The sequence below is a fragment of the Ooceraea biroi genome, chromosome 3 (assembly GCF_003672135.1).
Source record: "Ooceraea biroi isolate clonal line C1 chromosome 3, Obir_v5.4, whole genome shotgun sequence".
NCBI lineage: Eukaryota > Metazoa > Arthropoda > Insecta > Hymenoptera > Formicidae > Ooceraea > Ooceraea biroi.
In genome coordinates this window covers 1,392,098-1,412,038 of record NC_039508.1, presented here as the reverse complement: position 1 = coordinate 1,412,038, position 19,941 = coordinate 1,392,098, and the positions used below count along the sequence as shown (strand labels likewise).

At 35.4% G+C, this 19,941-nt stretch overlaps 3 protein-coding genes across 3 annotated transcripts; 1 reads left to right on the top strand and 2 right to left on the bottom strand.

The window, feature by feature from the left end:
- Positions 1-6,143: 6,143 nt before the first annotated feature.
- On the bottom strand, positions 6,144-10,711 carry LOC105283211 ((11Z)-hexadec-11-enoyl-CoA conjugase). The gene is made up of 9 exons (XM_026968359.1): positions 10,307-10,711; positions 8,796-9,993; positions 8,621-8,699; positions 8,254-8,380; positions 7,817-8,022; positions 7,542-7,672; positions 7,158-7,363; positions 6,863-7,045; positions 6,144-6,736 (listed from the first exon to the last, which is right to left on the bottom strand). The coding sequence occupies exons 5-9, from the start codon at positions 8,019-8,021 to the stop codon at positions 6,499-6,501; spliced, it is 963 nt and encodes a 320-aa protein (XP_026824160.1). The 5' UTR covers position 8,022; positions 8,254-8,380; positions 8,621-8,699; positions 8,796-9,993; positions 10,307-10,711; the 3' UTR covers positions 6,144-6,498.
- A 1,587-nt stretch (positions 10,712-12,298) lies between these two features.
- LOC105283109 lies at positions 12,299-18,568 on the top strand. Its single transcript, XM_026968427.1, has 10 exons — positions 12,299-12,414; positions 12,478-12,661; positions 12,990-13,174; positions 13,769-13,956; positions 14,131-14,532; positions 14,808-14,978; positions 16,818-17,044; positions 17,220-17,422; positions 17,584-17,849; positions 17,925-18,568. Exons 2-10 carry the CDS (start codon positions 12,487-12,489, stop codon positions 18,541-18,543), a joined length of 2,436 nt encoding a protein of 811 aa, XP_026824228.1. The 5' UTR covers positions 12,299-12,414; positions 12,478-12,486; the 3' UTR covers positions 18,544-18,568.
- A 234-nt stretch (positions 18,569-18,802) lies between these two features.
- Positions 18,803-19,941, bottom strand: LOC113561677. The gene is made up of 6 exons (XM_026968439.1): positions 19,915-19,941; positions 19,640-19,873; positions 19,444-19,547; positions 19,272-19,370; positions 19,045-19,164; positions 18,803-18,927 (listed from the first exon to the last, which is right to left on the bottom strand). Exons 1-6 carry the CDS (start codon positions 19,939-19,941, stop codon positions 18,807-18,809), a joined length of 705 nt encoding a protein of 234 aa, XP_026824240.1. The 3' UTR covers positions 18,803-18,806.

Genomic DNA, 19,941 nt, shown 5'->3' with positions numbered 1-19,941 from the left:
GACGATCGGACTGAAGACCGGCACCATGGGCATGGGGCCGACAGTTAAATTGGCGGCGGGTAGGGAAAAAACGGTGCACGTAGCGCTATCGCGCGGCCGCTCATCGAATCAGTGGACGGATTTATGTGTACATACATACATACATTAAGAGTGCGTTCCACTTAACACTCCCAAAGTCCCAGCGACCGCGAACATCATTCTGTCTTCATTGCTCTTCACTGAATATTGAATAAAGATAGAATGATGTTCGCGGTCGTTGCGAGCGTCATTCTATCTTTATTCAATATTCAGTGAAGAGCAATGAAGACAGAATGACCCCATACAGTACGCAAAGATTGCATATATATTGCAGGAATCTTCCATCGCAACGTAGCAACATTGCAAATTCACTGCGAAATGTTTCTGCAGCATTGCTATGGGATTGCAGGAATGTGAAAATGTCCGCTTTTCGGAACATTGCAACGAAATGTCATAATAATATTGCAATGTAATGAATTTGCAATAATTATAATTAAGAATATTTTTGTTTGTAATAGATAAATTAGAAATACATGGAGACATATAAAATAAAAAAGAGCTTCATATAAACAAATATTTCTTCTAATTTTATATTTAAGCAATATGTTATAAAGTTAGACATATATATAAGTATACAATATATAACTTATACAATATATAAGACTAAACATTTCTTTGTATCAAGCTTCTTCTTATTTTATATGTCCTCCATATGTTTCATCGTAAAATGAAAAATTTCATAAATTATGTATCAGAATTCTTTAAAAATGTATATATTTGTATGAATGTAATATTATTATCCATTATTATATACTTTAAATATTTTTATTTATATAACTTCAATATTTTTATTTATTAACATAAATAGACAATTATATGTAATATAACAATAGTAATAAAAAATGAAATAAACATTTTCTCTATTTTTGTTATAAAAAAAGTAACTGTTCTTTATAAAAAAAAACTTAAAAATCCTCTTCTTGAGATATTATTTTTCTTTTAATTATGTTAAAATATTTTTCCTTTAATTAAATAATTGAATCTTCTTCGTTTTTGTTTGTATGTTGCCTGTAAAAATAAAATAGGAATTAAAATTCATATATTAGCATAAAATTACATAAAAATATACATACTGCAAGTATGTATAGAATTATATGTAAAATGACATACTTTGATCTCTCAATCCTAATTTCTGCATCAGTGGCATGATTGTGTATTTCACGAACAGCTTCTATAACAGAAAAAGTTATTAAAAATATTACAACTATTAATATGCAATCTGTAAAAATATGAAATAGATATAGTATTGATAATAATAGAATTACTAACGGAAGACGAAATAACAAGATAAATATCCATATAAAAAAACAGAGTTGCATCCATAAATACAATTTTTATTTTTCTAATAAATTTCCATAATTTTGAGGTTATAGTGATATAAACCGTGAGATAGGCAAATAGAGTGATTCTCTATTATAATTAATAGATACAAGATTTTAACAGCACACAAGTGCTATAATTAGACATAAATATTATAAAAAAGTACTTACCTTTTTCTTTTACGTAACTACTTTCTTTTAGAATGATGCTCGCGTCGTACAATCACCATGTTCTTTAGATAGTCGAAAGAGACAAACACCGCATGCGCATATTACCGAGCTCAGATTCTGGTCATCACACATCATTGGTCGAATAGATTTGGACGAATCTCGTTAGGATAGGAAGACTCCAATGTTTTAATAAAATGAATTATTAATATTAATTAATTACAAATTTTGATTTTGCAATGTTTCCGAAATATTAATGTCATGTTGCTACAAGCGTGCTGGTATTTTGGGGATATATATCTCTGCAATGTCTTTGTACTGTTGCATTGCAATTTGCAACGTTGTAACGTTGCTGCAATGTTGGTGCAAGCTTCTGTGCTGTATGGGACGCTCGCGTCGTTGCTAGCGCCAAGTGGAACATATATACTCATAGTAAATAAAGGTATGCCGTAGATTTCAAGATTACGTCTACACGGGTTGTGTAAGCTACGGATGTTTACACGATCTTTTTCTCTGTAGACTATTGTTAATTATATTATCGATATAGATTTATAAAATAAGTCAATTATAAAACGGTTTCTGCGCGCACATACATACAAGCACAATCGTGTAGTTTATATTATATAATTATAGTTTACGCGAAAATGCACAACCTGCATTACTCGAAGGACTACAATGGCGTTTGCTACCGACATGCGTTAATTAATGACTATTCGTGCATAAATTATTGTTTATAATTATTATAAATAATTATAAAAATTTATACTTATTAGTATTTATCATTATAATTGTAATTATTGTTTAGAGCTATAATATAATTAAATGTTATTATTTCTTCAGTTATATTAATTAGTTATTAATGTACTACTCGTGGTGTTTGTGCTCGGATTAATATTATTACTAGATAAATAAATTATTACTAGATCTGTTTTTGAACTGCTAGATATAGTATACAAAAGTAGTATGTAACCAACCTAACAGCGCAGTTCAAAAAAATCTTGTACTAATTTTAATAAAAAATTATTATTTAACCAATCTAACAGCGCAGTTTAAACAGAAATCTAATAATAATTGTTTATTAAAATTATTATAAGATTTCTTTTTAAACTGCGCGTCGAAGATAAGTGCACGAAGTACGACAGAAATTATGCAACAGCTTAATAGTTCGCTGAATCGCACTGGGATCGCTTCATTACATGATATATAAAAATAATGGACTCGTAAATAGCATCACGATGCAACTTATGTGATATTGTAAATTATATATAGGGTGTCCGGTAACTCACGACTCAACGCTCGTGAGTGGATAAAGCGGACTGAACTGAGTGGAAAAGTCCTATACCATTTTGCAATTTTCACAATAGTTAACAAGTTATTAATTATTAAAAATCGTGCTATTAGTCCGGCCTACCGCCGAATGCAAGTGCGCGGCGAGATGCGACCGCCTAGCGATCGAAGTTGCTAGGCACGGGAAGTTGTTTATTACACATGGCATGCCTAGTCACAATGTTAATGAACCTTGATGACATGCAAAATAGATCATTTACTATTAATAGAACGTAGATGACGATTCCCGGTAAACAATTTTGCATGTATATTCATGCAGAATTGAATATACTTATACAAGATTATACATAATCTGTGCAGAAAATATATAATTATAAATGACAAAGTATAGAACGTTATATATATTTATATATAAATATATATGGATCTGTATTTGTCTAATATATAATTATATATAAGTCTTGCATCATGTATAAATATACATAAACACAAGTATGATTCAGATGCCTTCATATATAATTGTATATGATTCTATATAAACTAGGAATATGTGTTTTCGCTCCGCACCGCTATGTGGTGCACGCGTCGAGTTCTTACTCGACGTTAAGATTTAGCCTGACAGTTATATAATAAAGTTAATATACACGCCTTAGCATATTAATTTTTTTGAGAATTCTTGCGCTTGCGGCACAGAGACTCCCATGGACGTCCATGTAGTTCACGCACGCAAGCAATTTGAAGTTCGAAAAATTCGGACTTCAGATTACAATAAATAATATATTTTACTACTTACGTATCTTTAATAATATACAAATATATATATATATATATATAGTCATTTATACATAAGCATATCCATTTATATATAAGCATATCTTATTTATATATGGACAAAAATGATATATAATTTTGTATAACCATGAGTTTTGTCTGATTATATATAAAAAATTTTTTACCAGGTTACGAAGATGATGACGCAGTTAGGCCCGCTTCTACCAATACCGTTTACCTTTAACCGTAGTTTAACTCACTTTTCGTCCTTTTCTAACTACCTGCCTTAGAAAAGAGACGAAGAGTGAGTTAATCGACGATTAAATTAACTGGACTTTGGTCGAAGTGGCCCTAAGTGCTCAAAGTGACAAAGATCGATTGCGCTAAATTTATCAATATCTACATATTTATGACTCCTTCATCCTTAACACAAATCTACTTCAGTTTGCATGAAACAATATCTACAGAATTATTCATAGTCTCGCTTTGATTCGACTTCGTTTTATTTCTTTTAATACTGCATATGCATTTACGTACCTTTTGCGCGTGATATTGCGTAAGTTTAGCAATTACGTAATATATTAAAAAGTAAGAAATGATGTTACAAAAATCTGTGATTTCTTTCTTATGAAGGTGCATATCATTTATTTCATGAAATGCGAAACATATCGTTTCAACGGAATTAAGCGAAGTCGGTGTTATTATTAGCTACTAATTATTAATAGCCTTCGAAGGGGTGTGCTTCATTCACACCTTCTAATGTCAAATCAAGTGGTAAGCACATTTTCGGAAGATTATTTATTATATATTTTATTACTATATTAGATTTACTATAATATGATATTTCATTCTTTGTATTACACATGCATGTTAAGAATATTGTTCGAAACATATTATATAATCAACCAATTCGCTTTGTAAAATACAATTGCATAATTAAATATATTTAAATTCATAAGAATATAATAATTCCATAAATAACATATGATTACTTCTGTGTATATAAAATTATAACTAACTATTTGGTATCCAATTTGCAAAATTACAGAGAATACACTCTTAATTGCAACGCTCGGATGCGGATGAACCAAAAGCCAACCGATGTGCAAGAAGAAGCCTCGACGCGCGTTGTACGGATCCGCGTCAGTATCATTGAATTTATGATATATCCGGTGATCTGTGATCCACTTATAAATGTGATCCTGCAAAAATATAGCATAAATAAATATTGAAACGTTGAGACGTAAACGTTAAAAGTAGATAATATTAGTAAAGCGCGAAAATTTCGTTAGAAGATACAGAATGCAGATATAAATATAGAGATATATAATTAACGCGATTCACTTTAACAGATAATTGTATATAATTAATTATTAAATATTATAGAGCAGTTTATCTATAATTTTATAAGTAATACTTTTACTTCAGTCAATTAAGAAAATAATTGGCGCCGATCTTATCTGGGAGGCAACGAAAAATTTTGAAAGTTTGAAAAATCATCAATATAAATCTCATGGGCCATTTTGCTTTATAAGTTCGATGAGCCCATAATCTGTCGATACCAGCAGTGATACCTAAACTCACAGCAGTACCAATCATGAAGATTACAAATTGACGATCTTTGTAATGCATAAAATATTTCAAAACGAAAACTCTGACTTGAATGTACCTGCGACTTTATGTAATGCTCCTGAATATATGTAAAGTTATTTTACCGTGCACAAAAAAATGTTTTGAACTAAGTCTTTACTGATTCTGCTTTGATTATCACATTAACGTGTTCGCTCCTTTAAAATTCTTTTTACGTCACGTTTTGTAATATAAGTTCTGTAATATAAACTTGCAAATTATGCTGTATATGATTAAAATAAATGTTTTTCAAATTACTTAAAGCCAATACATAATAGATAATAAAGGAATGCAACAGCACGACTTATAAAAAGGGGTACTATATTATGTCTGTCTCGGACAGAGTAGATTGTGCTATTTCACGTTTTTCATCGGCTTATATGGAATCTTAAGTTCATATGGAAATATCGTCGCTTAAAATTCTTATTTTCTTTTGTACTTCCATATTGCATACAAAAATCGACTTATCAACTTATGATGATTCTTTTTAAATGCTTTTAAATGCTAACAAATATGAAAAGATTTTTCGAACCATATAATAACCAGAACGATCTCAATATGCATACTCTTTCTGTGTTATCTAATTTTGTGTGTATTTTGAATATTTTCTCAATAATAATTCAAATTTGTTTCAGAGATGAAACTTTATAAGTTTAACATTTATACCACATGTATCTAATTTTTATAATTTCAAATTAGAAAAGCTATATTATTCGGATAAGCATACAAGTTTAATAAATTTATAAAAAAGATTGAGACGTGTGATGCTATTAGATTAACATTACCATTTATCATAGTTAAAGAACTTGGTTTGAAAATTTGATTTTAGTAAATACATTCCTGGAAGATTATTCATTATAATTATAAAAAATAGTACACTATAATTTTCTATAATGTAATAATTCATCTTAGTACTTTGTAATTACATCTTAATCATGCTTAAATTAAGACCAAACAAATCTCTTTATAAGATGTATGATTATGTATATAATTAAGTATATATAAATGCGCTACAATATAATATTACAAGTTATATTTCATTTCCTCTGTGTACATAAAGTTATACTTATATACAAAATATCCTATAACTATATTGATATAACTAGAGAAGGATTGTAATGAAGTGATACAATGGAATAAATTTTCAAGCTTACATAAAGTTTGATTTCCTGCAGAGAAACTAATTTCAGAAATTAAAAAATTAATTAAAGTTATTTTTTAATTTCATGCACAAGTACTAAAAATATTAATCCTTTTTGCTATTTTCGAGAACTCGTTTTTTTATCATATCAACGGGTACTGTTTTCAAATCGTAAGCTAAACCGAAATAAGCAAATAGGTCGATAAAAGCTGTGGTAAGGTTCAGCCTGTAATTGCCAAGCTCAGCGGCTTTATAATCCCATGGAAAAACGTGATGATAATTGTGCCAGCCTTCGCCAAGCGTAAAGAAAGAAACGCTGCTATTGTTGGTGGAGCTAAGCGACCTGTATAATTACAAAGAAATAAAAATTTCTTTTCAAACAATAAATATTTCTTAACGCAATGATATATGCAACAGCTTGTCGAGTAATATTTAAAGACGCATGATTGTAATAAATGTTAATACGTACTTGTTGTATGGCTTTACGCCCCACATGTGGGCTGCAGAATTCACTGACCAAGTAATGTTTAAATTTACGCAATATCTGAAAACAGCGGCGTGCCATGAATACCACAGACTTTCGCCCCAGAACCAGTAAGGTACCAATGTAGGTATGATAAAGCAGCAGAACGGCATTAAATACATATACCACCTAAAAAAAAGTGTAAGCGAAGAACTACATTAGCCAGATGAAATAAACGAGACTATTATACATCGCTAACTGCTTCACGTTTATACTAAAATAAGTAATAAATGTTCCGCACTTTTTTTGAAAAACCACGAAGGGATCTTGCTCGAGATCGCTGCAATCGACCGTCGCACCTCTAATTTTAACGCTCGGATGCTTACGCACCAGAAGCCAACCGATGTGCGAGAAGAAGAATCCTTGACGCGCGTTGTACGGATCCGCGTCAGTGTCAGTAAATTTGTGGTGCACTCGATGATCCCTTACCCACTGAAAAATGGCATCCTGAAAGGATATATAACACATAGAAATATATAGCTAGCACACAATTCTTTCAGTTTAAAGTATAATTATATACAATTAAAGATAAAAATTATTGTGATGCGATTTATCTACATTTTTATAGGTAATGCTTTTCTTTTAGAAGTAGAAAAAGAAGAAAAAAATTTAATATTGGACTCACCTGAAAAGCAATAGTGTGAAAAATCATCAACATAAGTCTCATCGGCCATTTTGCCTTATAACATCGATGACACCATAATCTATGAGCACCAGCAGTGACACCTAAACCCGCACAGGCTCCAACACAATAGACTACAAATCAATATGATTTTTTAATGCACAAGAAAATTTGCAAAATGAAACTGGACAACGTCCTGTATAATTCAATTAAGAAATTCGTTGTGAATCTTTCTCTCGGTCGTGTCTTAAAATTGCACATAGATGAAATATACGTACACCAAAGAAATGATATAAATTTAAGGCGGAAGAGACATAGGTACGCTGCATAAATGCTAGCAAGATGAATGTAAGAAAAAATGATAACGTTCCTCCAAACAATTTTCCATTCATAATTAGCCTGGTGCAATTTGTTACTTTCTTTGTCACTATTCAAAGATTCTTCCAATTCTGTCACAGAAGTTCCAACCGACATCGATGTCATGCTGTTATATACGTAATAAATAAAATATTATAAAAATATTATAAAAATAGTTTCTTAAAATGTATTTGTACATTATTATAATATCATGGTAGTGGATCGCTGAACAGCATTTAGCAATTATATTGAAAGCATGATGACTTCGTAACAATACAATACATTACATTATCACTACTCATTTCTTCGCAAGCATTATCTTCATCTTTATTTCAAGATAGTGTCGTTTATTACTCACATGAGTGAATATATCACTAATTATTTTGTGCTTTATACTTTTTGTACTTTCCATAAAATCTTCAGCACCTTTCTATAGAACCAAAATTCATGTCGACGCAATGATTTATATGATTTTGTTTTATATTCTAAAACAACAAATAATTACGCTATTAATAATCAAAATAATCGATATGAGTAAATAATCACATAAGCATTATAATTAAATATATCGATATGGTGAATTATTATTAATATATATACACTGATATATATATATATATATATATATATATATATACATGTATATATATGCAAATCATCAACGACCAAGAATTAATTGAATTGCCATAATTATTAGTTAAATATAATTATACGTAGTTGCTTACCGTTGGAAGGCCCAATACTTCGAATGAATTTAGCTTGCCAAATGTAAGGTGATAAATTTATTTTTCATTGAAAAAAAATCTGAAAAACAAAATTATCTACAATGTTTCTCGCTCGCATGGACGCTTCGATTTGTTCGAAATACTCGTATGTCAACAAAATTATATCGCTACTTACTTATATATATATACATATAACGTGCCGGAAGTAGCAACATGGGTCACTCCGAAATAAATTTACATTCAACGTGGTCATGAATCTTCTTTCTAAATTCGGTATTAGCACGAAATAGAACTCATTTGCTTACAGTATTACTTGTAAAGTCAGATTACGTCAAACAGGAAGGGCAAATACCTTTTTCTCGTGACATTACATTGAAAAGTATGGCATTAGACAAACAGTAAATACAAATGAAATTGGCGTATAGCTGTAGATATTGTAATGAGCTGTACGAATTTTTTTTAATAAACATAAAAAATAAGTTTTAATATGAATAATACGATAAATATTTTAATATTGTCAAAACGGTTGACTATTGTTTCAATCTGCTTAAGGTAAATGAACTGTGTAGGACAAAGTTTGTTACTCGCGCGATAAAAAACAACGAGGATTTTTTACATTTAAGCTTTCCTTCGCGGCTGAATTTATTATTGTCATTTTTCTTATTGCTACGCATATAGACATGACATATATTAATTAATTTATTAAAGATCGGCTCTCGCCAATGTGCCATCTTGATTTTATGCAAGCTGTCTGATGCATGCTGTAGAATCGTAAAATAATTCCCAAAATGCAACAGCTGTCAAAACTGGTTCTGGCAGCAGAGCTACACGATTTAAGATTTCTACTTTAATATTATATCATCGGATAAATGTCAGAATTTCTGATATATTGTACATCCAGGTAACACAAAAGTTCCAGAGACAATCTAAGAACGTTCAAAGAATGTTCAACGTTCGTAGGACGTTCTTAGAATATTTCTGGTACTTTTGTGCTATCTGGGCAGGTTTCAAGAATACAAAAATATTGTTTTTGTGAGGAAAAAGTGAAAAATATGGGACGCAAGAATTTTCGACCATGTCATTCCTTGCCTATGACGTCATACACTGAAGATGGCAGATTGGAGAGAACCGACCCTTAAACGACAAAGAAATAGGACAGAAGAACATTGCAAGTTATCTGCGTGGACTAAATTATTTTCGCATCGTAGTTATCGCGTCATTCGCGGTAAAATAAAAGTTGTGTATAATAAAAAGGAAGGCTGTCTCGGCGTGCTGCTGTTAAGCTTTCATAGTGAATTCTCTGCGGTATCTGTAAGTCTTAATCGATCGGCTTTCAATCGTTGTCATCGGCGTCAATAATTGCCGAAGGCATTCTGAAACACCCATACAATTTTGATCAAAACACATACTCAAAAAGCGTTTAAATTTTATATTAAACATCCATCACTATTTTTGTAACATGTTATCCGTTGATAATATTACTATTGATTATCAGTATCGAAGTAATATTAAAAATAATTAATTACTTTCGAAGTGTCGCGTCGTCTATGAGCGAAGTTTTATTTTCGTAAGAAGAAGAAGAAGAAACAACGCTCATACATGAGACTACTTTTTCTTACGAAGATAAAACTTCTTTTATCTTCGAAAAACGATGCAAACGCATCGATGAATCATTGCAGAACTTACGCAATCTCATAGCGATTTGCATAAACTGCTGCAGTTTGTGCCAATTGAATAATCAGATTTTTCGAGTAAACCATAAAAACGTAACGCAACGTCTCGCGTAGTTTTATACGGCATTCAACGGCAACTCTTAATCACAGGTTCGAATAGCAGTGATTGCATCATTTTCCGGACTTTGTTGCATTCCTCTGTGCACTTTTGTAAATTGCATTATTAACACATGCGCTCTTTATCATAAATTATTCAATGTGCGTGGCGTAATATGATACAACACAGCAGAAGCTACCGAAGACCACTAAATCCATACAGATGTATCACGTCAGTCAACGTTTCTTTCTACAAACGAATAGCTTCACTAGTATTGCCAGCAGCGGCGATTCCACGATGCGTCACTTGATTGCGCGCCGAGTTGATTCCCTCCCAGCAAACACAGTCATATAACAATGATATTGCCATAATATAACAGAATGTAGCACGCAATATAACATGTTCGTTACATGTAACGTATATGTTAGTTGTAATTTCCCACTCAAACGAAATTGCAGTAATATAACAATAATATAACGTGTTACTAAAATGTTATTTAAATGTTATATAAATGGAATATATATTATTTATTCTTTCTTCCTCTCTCTAGTCTCTACAACTACAGGTGTATGTTTAATTTATTTTCCTAAACGTTATGTACACGTTCGTACTTTCCTTTTATTTATTATTCGTTCAAAAATGTACCACTTCATCGTAGAAATGGACTTACGATACAAGTTGTGCCCTGCCGTGATCACCGTTCCTATATATATTTTGTATTATATTTTTCATGCGAGAAACGAAGCCATCTACCGGACAACTGGGTATCTGAATGTTAAAAATGATATATAACATAGACATAATATGCAAATATTACAGTTATGTAATATCGCATATTTCAGTTATATTACTGTTATATTATTATAACCAATGTATAACAGAGCAATATAACAGTTTTATAACGCAGTATATTGCAGTTACAAAGTAAATTATGCAATCTCAACATTAATAACATATAACAGTTGTTATATTACGTGTTACTTCTGTGTTATATAATAGTTATATTTTGTGTTTGCTGGACTTGATTGATCTTCTTCGAGCTCCTGTCTCGTTCGAAGATGAAAAGTCATCTTTAATCGATACCACATGTACATGTACGCCGTGAAAACTGACACGAGGAAACCAAAGAGGCAGGAAGAGAGAGAGAGAGAGAAAAGAAAGAAAGAAGAAACGATTCGCTCCCATGCGCGTGGGTTTTACCATGTATTATGCGGGATGCATAATTGCTTCCCAAACAATGGGGAAGAAAAGAAGAAAACAATTGTTTTAAGTAACAGTTCCATTCCTGCTTCTCTCTGTCTCATGGGATCACTGTTAATGGCAGGTGGACGGTCATTATTCACGCGAACGAGAGTCTATCCTGATTCTTATCTTCGCAGGACACAACCGAAATGGTTGCTCGGCAGAAAATTGCCCTCAGTACGCGAACGATCATCGTTGCTCGATTCTGCTGCAAACGCAGGATTAGGTACGCATTAAGAATAAAAGAAAGGGATGAGTAATCCATGACGACGACGTCTCCACGCACTGCCATAAGGTGCTCGGTTATTATTGTAGGAAAATTCTGATTTTCGATATTTAATATTCGGCACAAGATCGCGATCAAGTGTAAACAAAAGTCTGCACGATCCGCAATTGAAGAAAAGAAGAGAACACAATTCGCGTGCTGGTGGTCTTAAGGAATCACACTGCGCGTGAGGGATGATCGGCGAAGAGTGACGCGCACGCAAACCGCGCGTTATTTTCCCTTCGTTACGGCTATTAACGTCAAGCTTTTCTTTCTCGCCGTCAAAAATTTAACGTGCTATCGACGTCTCTACGTTGACATGACATTCGAACGATGAATTCAGGATTTGACGAGCCTCCGTGAAGCACCGATACATCGCGATAACGACGTACATGATGCTCACGTCTCTGACGTGGTTCGTTGTATCAGTAATAACGTTAATCAGAGTGGTACAACTGAAGTTAATTAGAATTGCTCCGGAATTTTCTTTTTAAGCGTCAAAATTGGATAATACGTGGTACTTTTCTTTTTTTTAATTTAAGAAAAGTGCTGTGATAAAATAATATTCTCATCATTTTAGATTGGAATAATGCCGTCGATTGTGCGCGAAGAACTGAAGCTGATGCTGGTGACGTTGATGGTATCTCATGTTGTCGCGAAGTCGTGCTTTTTCACATCGCCATTGACGCTGCAACTGGTGCTGGAGTACGTGGAATGGCGATCCTGGGACCAAGTAGTCCTCTTCGACAATGTCAGCCCGTTCAGTGAGTGTTCTCTCAGTACAATAGTTGAATCAAAGAGGAGAACGTTTTCCTCTGCACAGCTTATTGGATTTACTTTCATCTCCAACGAGCGAAAACTAGATCCGGAGGTAGATCCTTTTACTTCAATCGTAAATTAATGGAGTCTTTTGTTCTCAGAGAGAAAGCGCATGTACGAAAAATATTTTTAAATAGGATTTTATTTGTTGTAGCCTTTGGGCGAATTCGCGACTGCGAAGAAAAGTAATAATTAAATCGCGTTGTTAATTAAAGCAATAAATTAGAAAGAATAAATTAAGAGAGTGCATTAATTAATCACGAACGAATGCAGATTGTGCCCTCAGTTATGCCCGGCCGTTGATCGAGTGTTTCGGGGAGAAGGGCATCAGCGTGTCTCTACAGTCGGCGACGAACCCGAACATACCGGAAGCTCTCACGATCCGAACACATCGCATTGGCTCGATCGTACTTCTGGATGGACTGAATCTTACATCACCCGACAATATTATTCAAGTGGTATAATTACAATATCTAAATATGTTTTCATACTTATTATAAATTTTAATAATTTAATTATTAAAATTATAATAATTATAAAAGTCGATTCTTTATTATAACATAATGCGCACGGTCATGTTTGTACAATATATTAACTATTAAGAACATGTAGCTTTAATAAAGTATGTAGCTTAAATATTGAAAATTTATGCACCATGTGATACATAGAAGATTAATTCCCGATTGTGTGCTAAATGCAATCAATTTCGATGGTAACGCATAGAAATGACGTCTCGAATGACGTCTTTACCAGTTAATTATTCCCTATAGACTAATATATTTTTACATTATCGTCGCGACAATGCGATCGCATACTTTAACATACTTTAGATTACGTTTCTGATCCCTGATTTTATCAAAATTATATAAATAAAAAGACTAAATAGTCAATTTCAATTTAATCGCTTTACTTTTCATCATGCTAATGCTTCACGCTATGACTATAATATTCGTCTTTCGTCTTTCGCACTCTTCTCATTTCTTTTGCTTTTAACTATACATACGATAATGTATTCACGATCAGCATTGATCGATAAATGCGTATTTTAATAGGCCTCCCAGAAATTTCTGTTCAATTATTATATCTCTTGGCTCATGGTGACCACGAGAAATACCGATTCTACCATCGATGCCGTTCTTCGGGATTTAAATATCGGCATCGACAGCGACGTCGTCGTAGCTACCTCACCGTTTCCAGGTGATGCTGTCGCTTGGAGATACGCACAGAAATACCTGAATAAGTAAGTTATACATACAAGTTACTCTCTTGTACTTTTACAAGAGTGTATGTGTTTGTTACATCTTCTCTTTAATAAAATAATGAATATTTCATATCAATTCTTATATTGATTAACATTATCAACTAATATCATTATTAATTTATATATATGTAACAAAAGAAATTGTTTTTGCAGAATGTGTCGGCCGCTCCGGCAATACGGCCATCGCTTCGAGTTTACGGGCCCACCGGAAGGACGCAACGTCGAGAACGCCACGACTAACTTGAGCTTCGCCACTTTGGAGAACCGCTCAGTGTCCTTCTACTTGATGCACACCTACAAGATACGTCACTTGGACAATTCGAGTCTCGTCGTCCGGTACCTCGGCTTCTGGAATCCGGCATCTCACACCCTCAAACCACCGAAGAGCGTGAAGCTGAGGTCCGATTTCAACGGTCTTCCCATCGTCTTCGGCGTGTTAAACGACACCAGCGAGAAGCAGCCGAATGGACAGGCGGATGTCATCGAGGAGGAAGCAAACGACATCGCACCGTTCTTAGACTTTGCCACTATTGTCGCCAATAGCGTAAACGCTAGGTAAAGGAACGTTCAGTCGTGTTGCAAAGCGCTTTAATTTTCCAATTTTTTATCCAGGAATTTCAAGATTTGACATAAATCTTGAGAATTTTCGAGGAAATCATTATATTTTAATGATTTCCTAGTGTAGAAGTAGAATAATTCTATGTAAAAGATCTGAAAATCAAATGAGAGATGAATCTATCATATGCTTTTGCGATAGCACGTTGAAAATAAAAAATGTAAATGATTGATGAGCGTGATAATAAGTAATAATAAATAACGAATTTTTGCAGCATCGAGTTGGTGCCGCACGAAAAGCTCGGCACGCTAACTAACAAAGTATGGAGTAATCTTCTTGGCGACGTTGTGGCCGGTACGATTGACATCGGCTTGGGATACATAACGTCGAATGACGAAACGCGTTGGAGAGAAATGACGTTCAGTCATCCTCTGATACGATATACGTGAGTAATAGTTTTAATCAAAGTCATCCCAGATAGCACAAAAGTACCAGAAATGTTCTAAGAACGTCCCACGAACGTTTGAACATTCTTTGAACGTTCTTAGATCGTCTCTGAACTTTTGTGTTATCTGAGATATCAGATCTCAGTCAAGTAAATTTAAATTCTACTTTCTCTTAAACTACTAGTTTATATTCCGCATCTATACCGTTAAGTTCGCATTAACGTTCGTTTTATGATAAAAGATCTATCTACAGGGTGTCCCATGGGAAGTTGCTGAAACTAATCAGTTGTCATTTTTAAACGTATGCAGTTATTGAAAAAACAAAAATTGCGTTGGAAAGAGGAAAGTCTGCAGTTTTTAATGGGTATAAATAAAATTTAGCAAAATGTTTGTATATCAGTTTATTTTATTAATGAAAAATATGCTAATAATCAAGTAAGCTAATGATAAATATTTTCAAAGTGTGCACCATCTGAATTTGTACAAAAATCAATTCTTTTACGAAAACTTGTGAAAACTTTTTCTAACATGTCGTCTTTAATGTTGCTGACGACCTTTTTAATAGCTACTACTAAATATGACACTGTTTCTGGATTTCCGGCATAACAATGGTCCTTAATGTATCCCCAAAGAAAGAAGTCACATGGATTTAAATCCGGCGAGTACGGTGGCCATTCTAGCCCCCCCTGGGCAAATTTGGGGTATCCCAGACCGATGACTCGATTGCCATAAACTTTATGGATTGTTTCGAAGACCTCCTGGGTTCGATGTGGTGTCGCTCCATCCTGCATGAAATGAAATCCTCTGACCAGGCCTCTTTTTTTTGCATGAGGGAAGAATTGTGTTTCGAGAAGCTGCTTGTAACTTTCACCAGTGACTGTTGATTCGAAGAATTGCAGATAAATTTCTTTTACCGAGATCGCAGCCCATGCTGTTATTTTTTGTGGATGTAAAGGTTTAGCCAGGGAAACGTTGGGATTTTCCGACCCCCAAAATCTATAATTTTGTTTATTAACATAACCATTTAGCCAGAAATGTGCTTCGTCCGTGTAAATTATCAATTTTGCATCAAGTTCCTCCATTTTCAAACATTCCATTTATCGTCTTGCAGAATTCCACACGTTTCGTCATAGCGCGTTTGGTTAGCAATTGATGCGATGTTATTTTATAGGGATGCATTTTCAGGAAATGTTTTAAAATCCTGTGTAACGTTGTTTTGGATATTTCAAGAGCTTGGGCAGCTTTCCGAATGGAAGAATTTGGATTCTCTTCAAAATACTTCTTAATATCTTCAATGTTTTCTTCTGCAGCTACAGACACAGAAGGACCTGGCAGATCATGTCTACGGTCTTGGATAGTTCCATACTGCATAAAATTATCGATAATTCTGATAAAAATAACACAAAACATTATTTTAATGCAGATTTATTGCCAAAAAATGGAGTGACGTAACGCATACGTTTAAAGAAATAATAAATTCTAACCTTTTCAGCGTGTTTTCGCTCTTAACTTTATGTGTTCCGTATTTAGTACAAAACCCCCTGTAAGCATTGCTATAAACTTTTCCTCTGGAAAAGAAGCACTCAACAAGATAAATCTTTTCTTCCGTCGTCAGATTACTCATTTTGACGCGCACGGACTTGCATCTACCACAAACAGAATAAAACTGCGGACACTCAGATGAACGACCGTTAACCGTAAGACCCTTTCTGAAGTCATGGAGGGGAGAACCAATCGTTTACTTTCAGCAACTTCCCATGGGACACCCTGTATATCTGAATCCTCTCCATAGTTTGTGATTTTCTGCTACGAAATTATTGATATATTCTTCTGTGCAGGAAGAACATTTACTACCATCCACTGGAGACCGGTACGATGAGGGATATATTTTTGCGACCGTTCAATAATCAGCTGTTGGGCTGCGTCGCGGGTATGTACTTCATCATGTTGATTGCGATGGCGATAGTGATCTACGCCGCCAAGACCGCCTTGCACGACGACGAGGAGAAACATGTTGGAATCGGGGAGGCGACGCTTTGGTGCTTCAGCATCATGTGCATGCAAGGTTCTCCTTCATCCTTCAATTACATAAAACAATTATATCAATATCGTTGCATTGAGTTTGTTTTATTTACTTTAGCGAAACATTTAAAAGTTCTCAATGTTCAAATTAGTCCAAATAGCATTTTTATAATGATTAAGAAGACGTCGTACAAATGAAATGGGATTTAAATTTTTAGGATCACCATGGATGCCACGCACCCCGTCCGGGAAAACCCTGCTGTTATTCAGTTTAATATTCTCCCTCGTAATGTACAACGCTTACGCCGGCTTCATCACGTCCATATTGTCAGTGCAGGCCACTGGAATCAAATCGATCACCGATCTTCTCTTTAACAATTTTCAACTCGGCTACAGTGACGCCGAGGATACGTACATAAGAGTACATATGATTATCGCAATTGTTTTATTTCCGTTATCGCTTAATTAATATTTCGTGGCATTTTGTGTAAATTATCCAGCAACAATTATCCAGCAGGACATCTGAGGGATATGGTTTAAGTGGCTTTTTGAATCTTTTCAATTTTCTTTGAATCTTTGCAGAACGCTAACGACAGCAATCTCCGGCAGTTGTATATAAAAGCATTCAATAATCGTGAGTCTCGGCTGGATACAACAGCTGGCCTCAGAAAAGCTGTCGAAGGACGATACGGATTTTTTATAAGCGCCACTCTCGCGCGACGCGCTCTTAGAACGACTTTCATACAAGAACGGTGTACCTTGAAGGAGCTACCGCTTGCGCAAACGCTCACAGTCATCGCTCTTCCCATGGCCAAGAGCTGTCCGTACAGGAAAATTATCAATCTCAAGTAAATCAAGCAAATAAAATCAAATCTATATACCATACACATTCGTATTGTATTATACTATCGAATCTCTTGCAGCATCCTGCGTATATACGAACGCGGTGTCCTGCACAAGATACAAGAACGGATGCTGCCAAAGATGCCGTCGTGCGCGACGCCGGCGACCTTCCACAGCGCGAGACTCACCGACGTTTACACCGCGTTTTTTCTCCTGGTGGCTGGCATGATCATCGCGATCTCCCTCGGCATCGCCGAGAGGATATGGAACAAGCGGAGGCAGATGCAGGAGACCATCGTGCGCGGCATACGCGAGCACCATCTTATACCGCACATCCCATCCATCCATTTCCATCATCACCGTGGTCACCATCACGATCATCACAACGATTATCCTCCTCATCCTGGTGCTTTTCCGGCCGGCAGATTGCACGGCTTGCACGAACCCGCTTACCTGACGATGCTGCGGGATCACGCTCGCCAAGTGCAATCTTTCGTTGGGCTTCAGGAACGCGATAATTCCCCGGAGAAGTTGAAGGCTCCGGAATTGCGCTTTCCGGTGCGGCGAAGGTCGGCAGGTCTCAAAAGAGCGTCCTGGTCTTCTTTCTCGGGCTTGTCCAAGAGGAAGATGAGATCGACCGAGAAGGATCCGCCAACGTTGAACGCGGAGACCACTCGGTTCTTACCATTTTGCGATTGAATACCGTTTTCTATTCTCTTGGATATTTTTCGAGTTGAACACTTGTATGTAACTTCGCATGCTTGCAGTGAAATTTTAGATTTATATATTATAAGATCGCTACGTTACGAATCTTTGTAATGTAATTAAAAATGTTTTTTTTATTCAAGACATAGTCACAAGTGCCATTCCGGCATCGTGTCAAATAATAATTTATATATTATTTATAATATATTTTAATATACAAGATTTTTATACACGTCATCAAAAATACGGATAAATGGTCATCTACAATTATTATACTCGGCTAAGACCTTCACGCGAGCACCGAAGAACTTCGACGTCGCCTGTCGCTTAGGTATGTCGTTTATACCTCTACAATCCCGCAGATTGTTGATTTCATTCCTGCAAATATCAATTCTTAATCTTCGTCCGCTTTTCAGGCTACTCAGTCGGAATCATTTCGCGGCATCGCGAAATCTGATGTGAATTATGAAAATGGATCGATGATACATGCATCACCTGCAGAGGACGTTTTCCAGATCGGGAAGGTGCTCGTTCTCATCGCACCATCCCTTCCAACTCTCGTACAACTGCAGTTCCTGTATCTCATCGAGATACTCGTGGCACAAGTTTCTCAAGCTACGAAAATGTCGTGGTTAAAGAGTACCGAGCTAGATCTCATTTTATTTCGCGACAGAACGAGTGAATCTCTGCGGTTTAAAGCGTATTCAGAAACAAGACTTCACTTTTCCTCCCACAATTCATCGGCGGACGAAACGACGAGCCTATCACCTGGCGACGGGTCGGTGATGAATCGCTGGCCATCGATCTCGCGCAGACTGTAACTACAAAAGGTCGCCGTGCTAATAAACGAGCCACTCGTAAAAATTATACGTGACGAGAAAGTGAAGCATTTACTGTTGGAAGGAATGATCGCAGATAGTTCTCAACAGGAGCGTGATCTCCGTGTCGTTCAGCCAGTTGCTGATCATTTCGTGCACCTCCAGCAGCGTCTGATTAATCTGAAGAAGTAAGTTGGGGCAGGAATATATTCCTTTCTCTATCCAAGACGAGATATAAAAAAATATTTAAAAGCGAGAGATCTCTCGTGGACCTTCTCGGCGACGGCCACGCACATGCTGCACCTGACGCACGCGGACGACAGGTCCACGTGCATGGTGCCGCACGCGCTTGCCGCACAATATGGAACCGTCTGCACCACCCCGAAGTCCGAGGCATCACAGTCGCAATGAGGGTCGAGGGTGACATTGGGATCTGTCAATGAATTATGATGAATTGCAGTAGTGTAGTGTGCATGTACTCGTCCCCGCTTCGGTGTGCGTGAATACTACTGTGCTTGCCTGGATCGCACCCGTCCGACAAGATTGCCAGCGACAGCAGAGTCAGCAGCAACAT

Excerpts from the sequence above, each read along its gene's own strand:
- LOC105283211 (XM_026968359.1), bottom strand. The coding sequence starts at position 8,021 with ATGACATCGATGTCGGTTGGAACTTCTGTGACAGAATTGGAAGAATCT. Across the intron at positions 7,673-7,816 it reads ATTTATATCATTTCTTTGGT|TCTATTGTGTTGGAGCCTGT; the intron begins GTACGTATATTT and ends ATTGATTTGTAG. Across the intron at positions 6,737-6,862 it reads GGCGTAAAGCCATACAACAA|GTCGCTTAGCTCCACCAACA; the intron begins GTACGTATTAAC and ends GTAATTATACAG.
- LOC105283109 (XM_026968427.1), top strand. The coding sequence starts at position 12,487 with ATGCCGTCGATTGTGCGCGAAGAACTGAAGCTGATGCTGGTGACGTTG. Across the intron at positions 14,979-16,817 it reads CATCCTCTGATACGATATAC|GAAGAACATTTACTACCATC; the intron begins GTGAGTAATAGT and ends TCTTCTGTGCAG. Across the intron at positions 17,045-17,219 it reads CAGCATCATGTGCATGCAAG|GATCACCATGGATGCCACGC; the intron begins GTTCTCCTTCAT and ends TTAAATTTTTAG.
- LOC113561677 (XM_026968439.1), bottom strand. The coding sequence starts at position 19,941 with ATGTTGCTGCTGACTCTGCTGTCGCTG. Across the intron at positions 19,874-19,914 it reads TGCTGACTCTGCTGTCGCTG|TATTCACGCACACCGAAGCG; the intron begins GCAATCTTGTCG and ends CAAGCACAGTAG. Across the intron at positions 19,165-19,271 it reads GATGAATTGTGGGAGGAAAA|CTTGAGAAACTTGTGCCACG; the intron begins GTGAAGTCTTGT and ends ACATTTTCGTAG.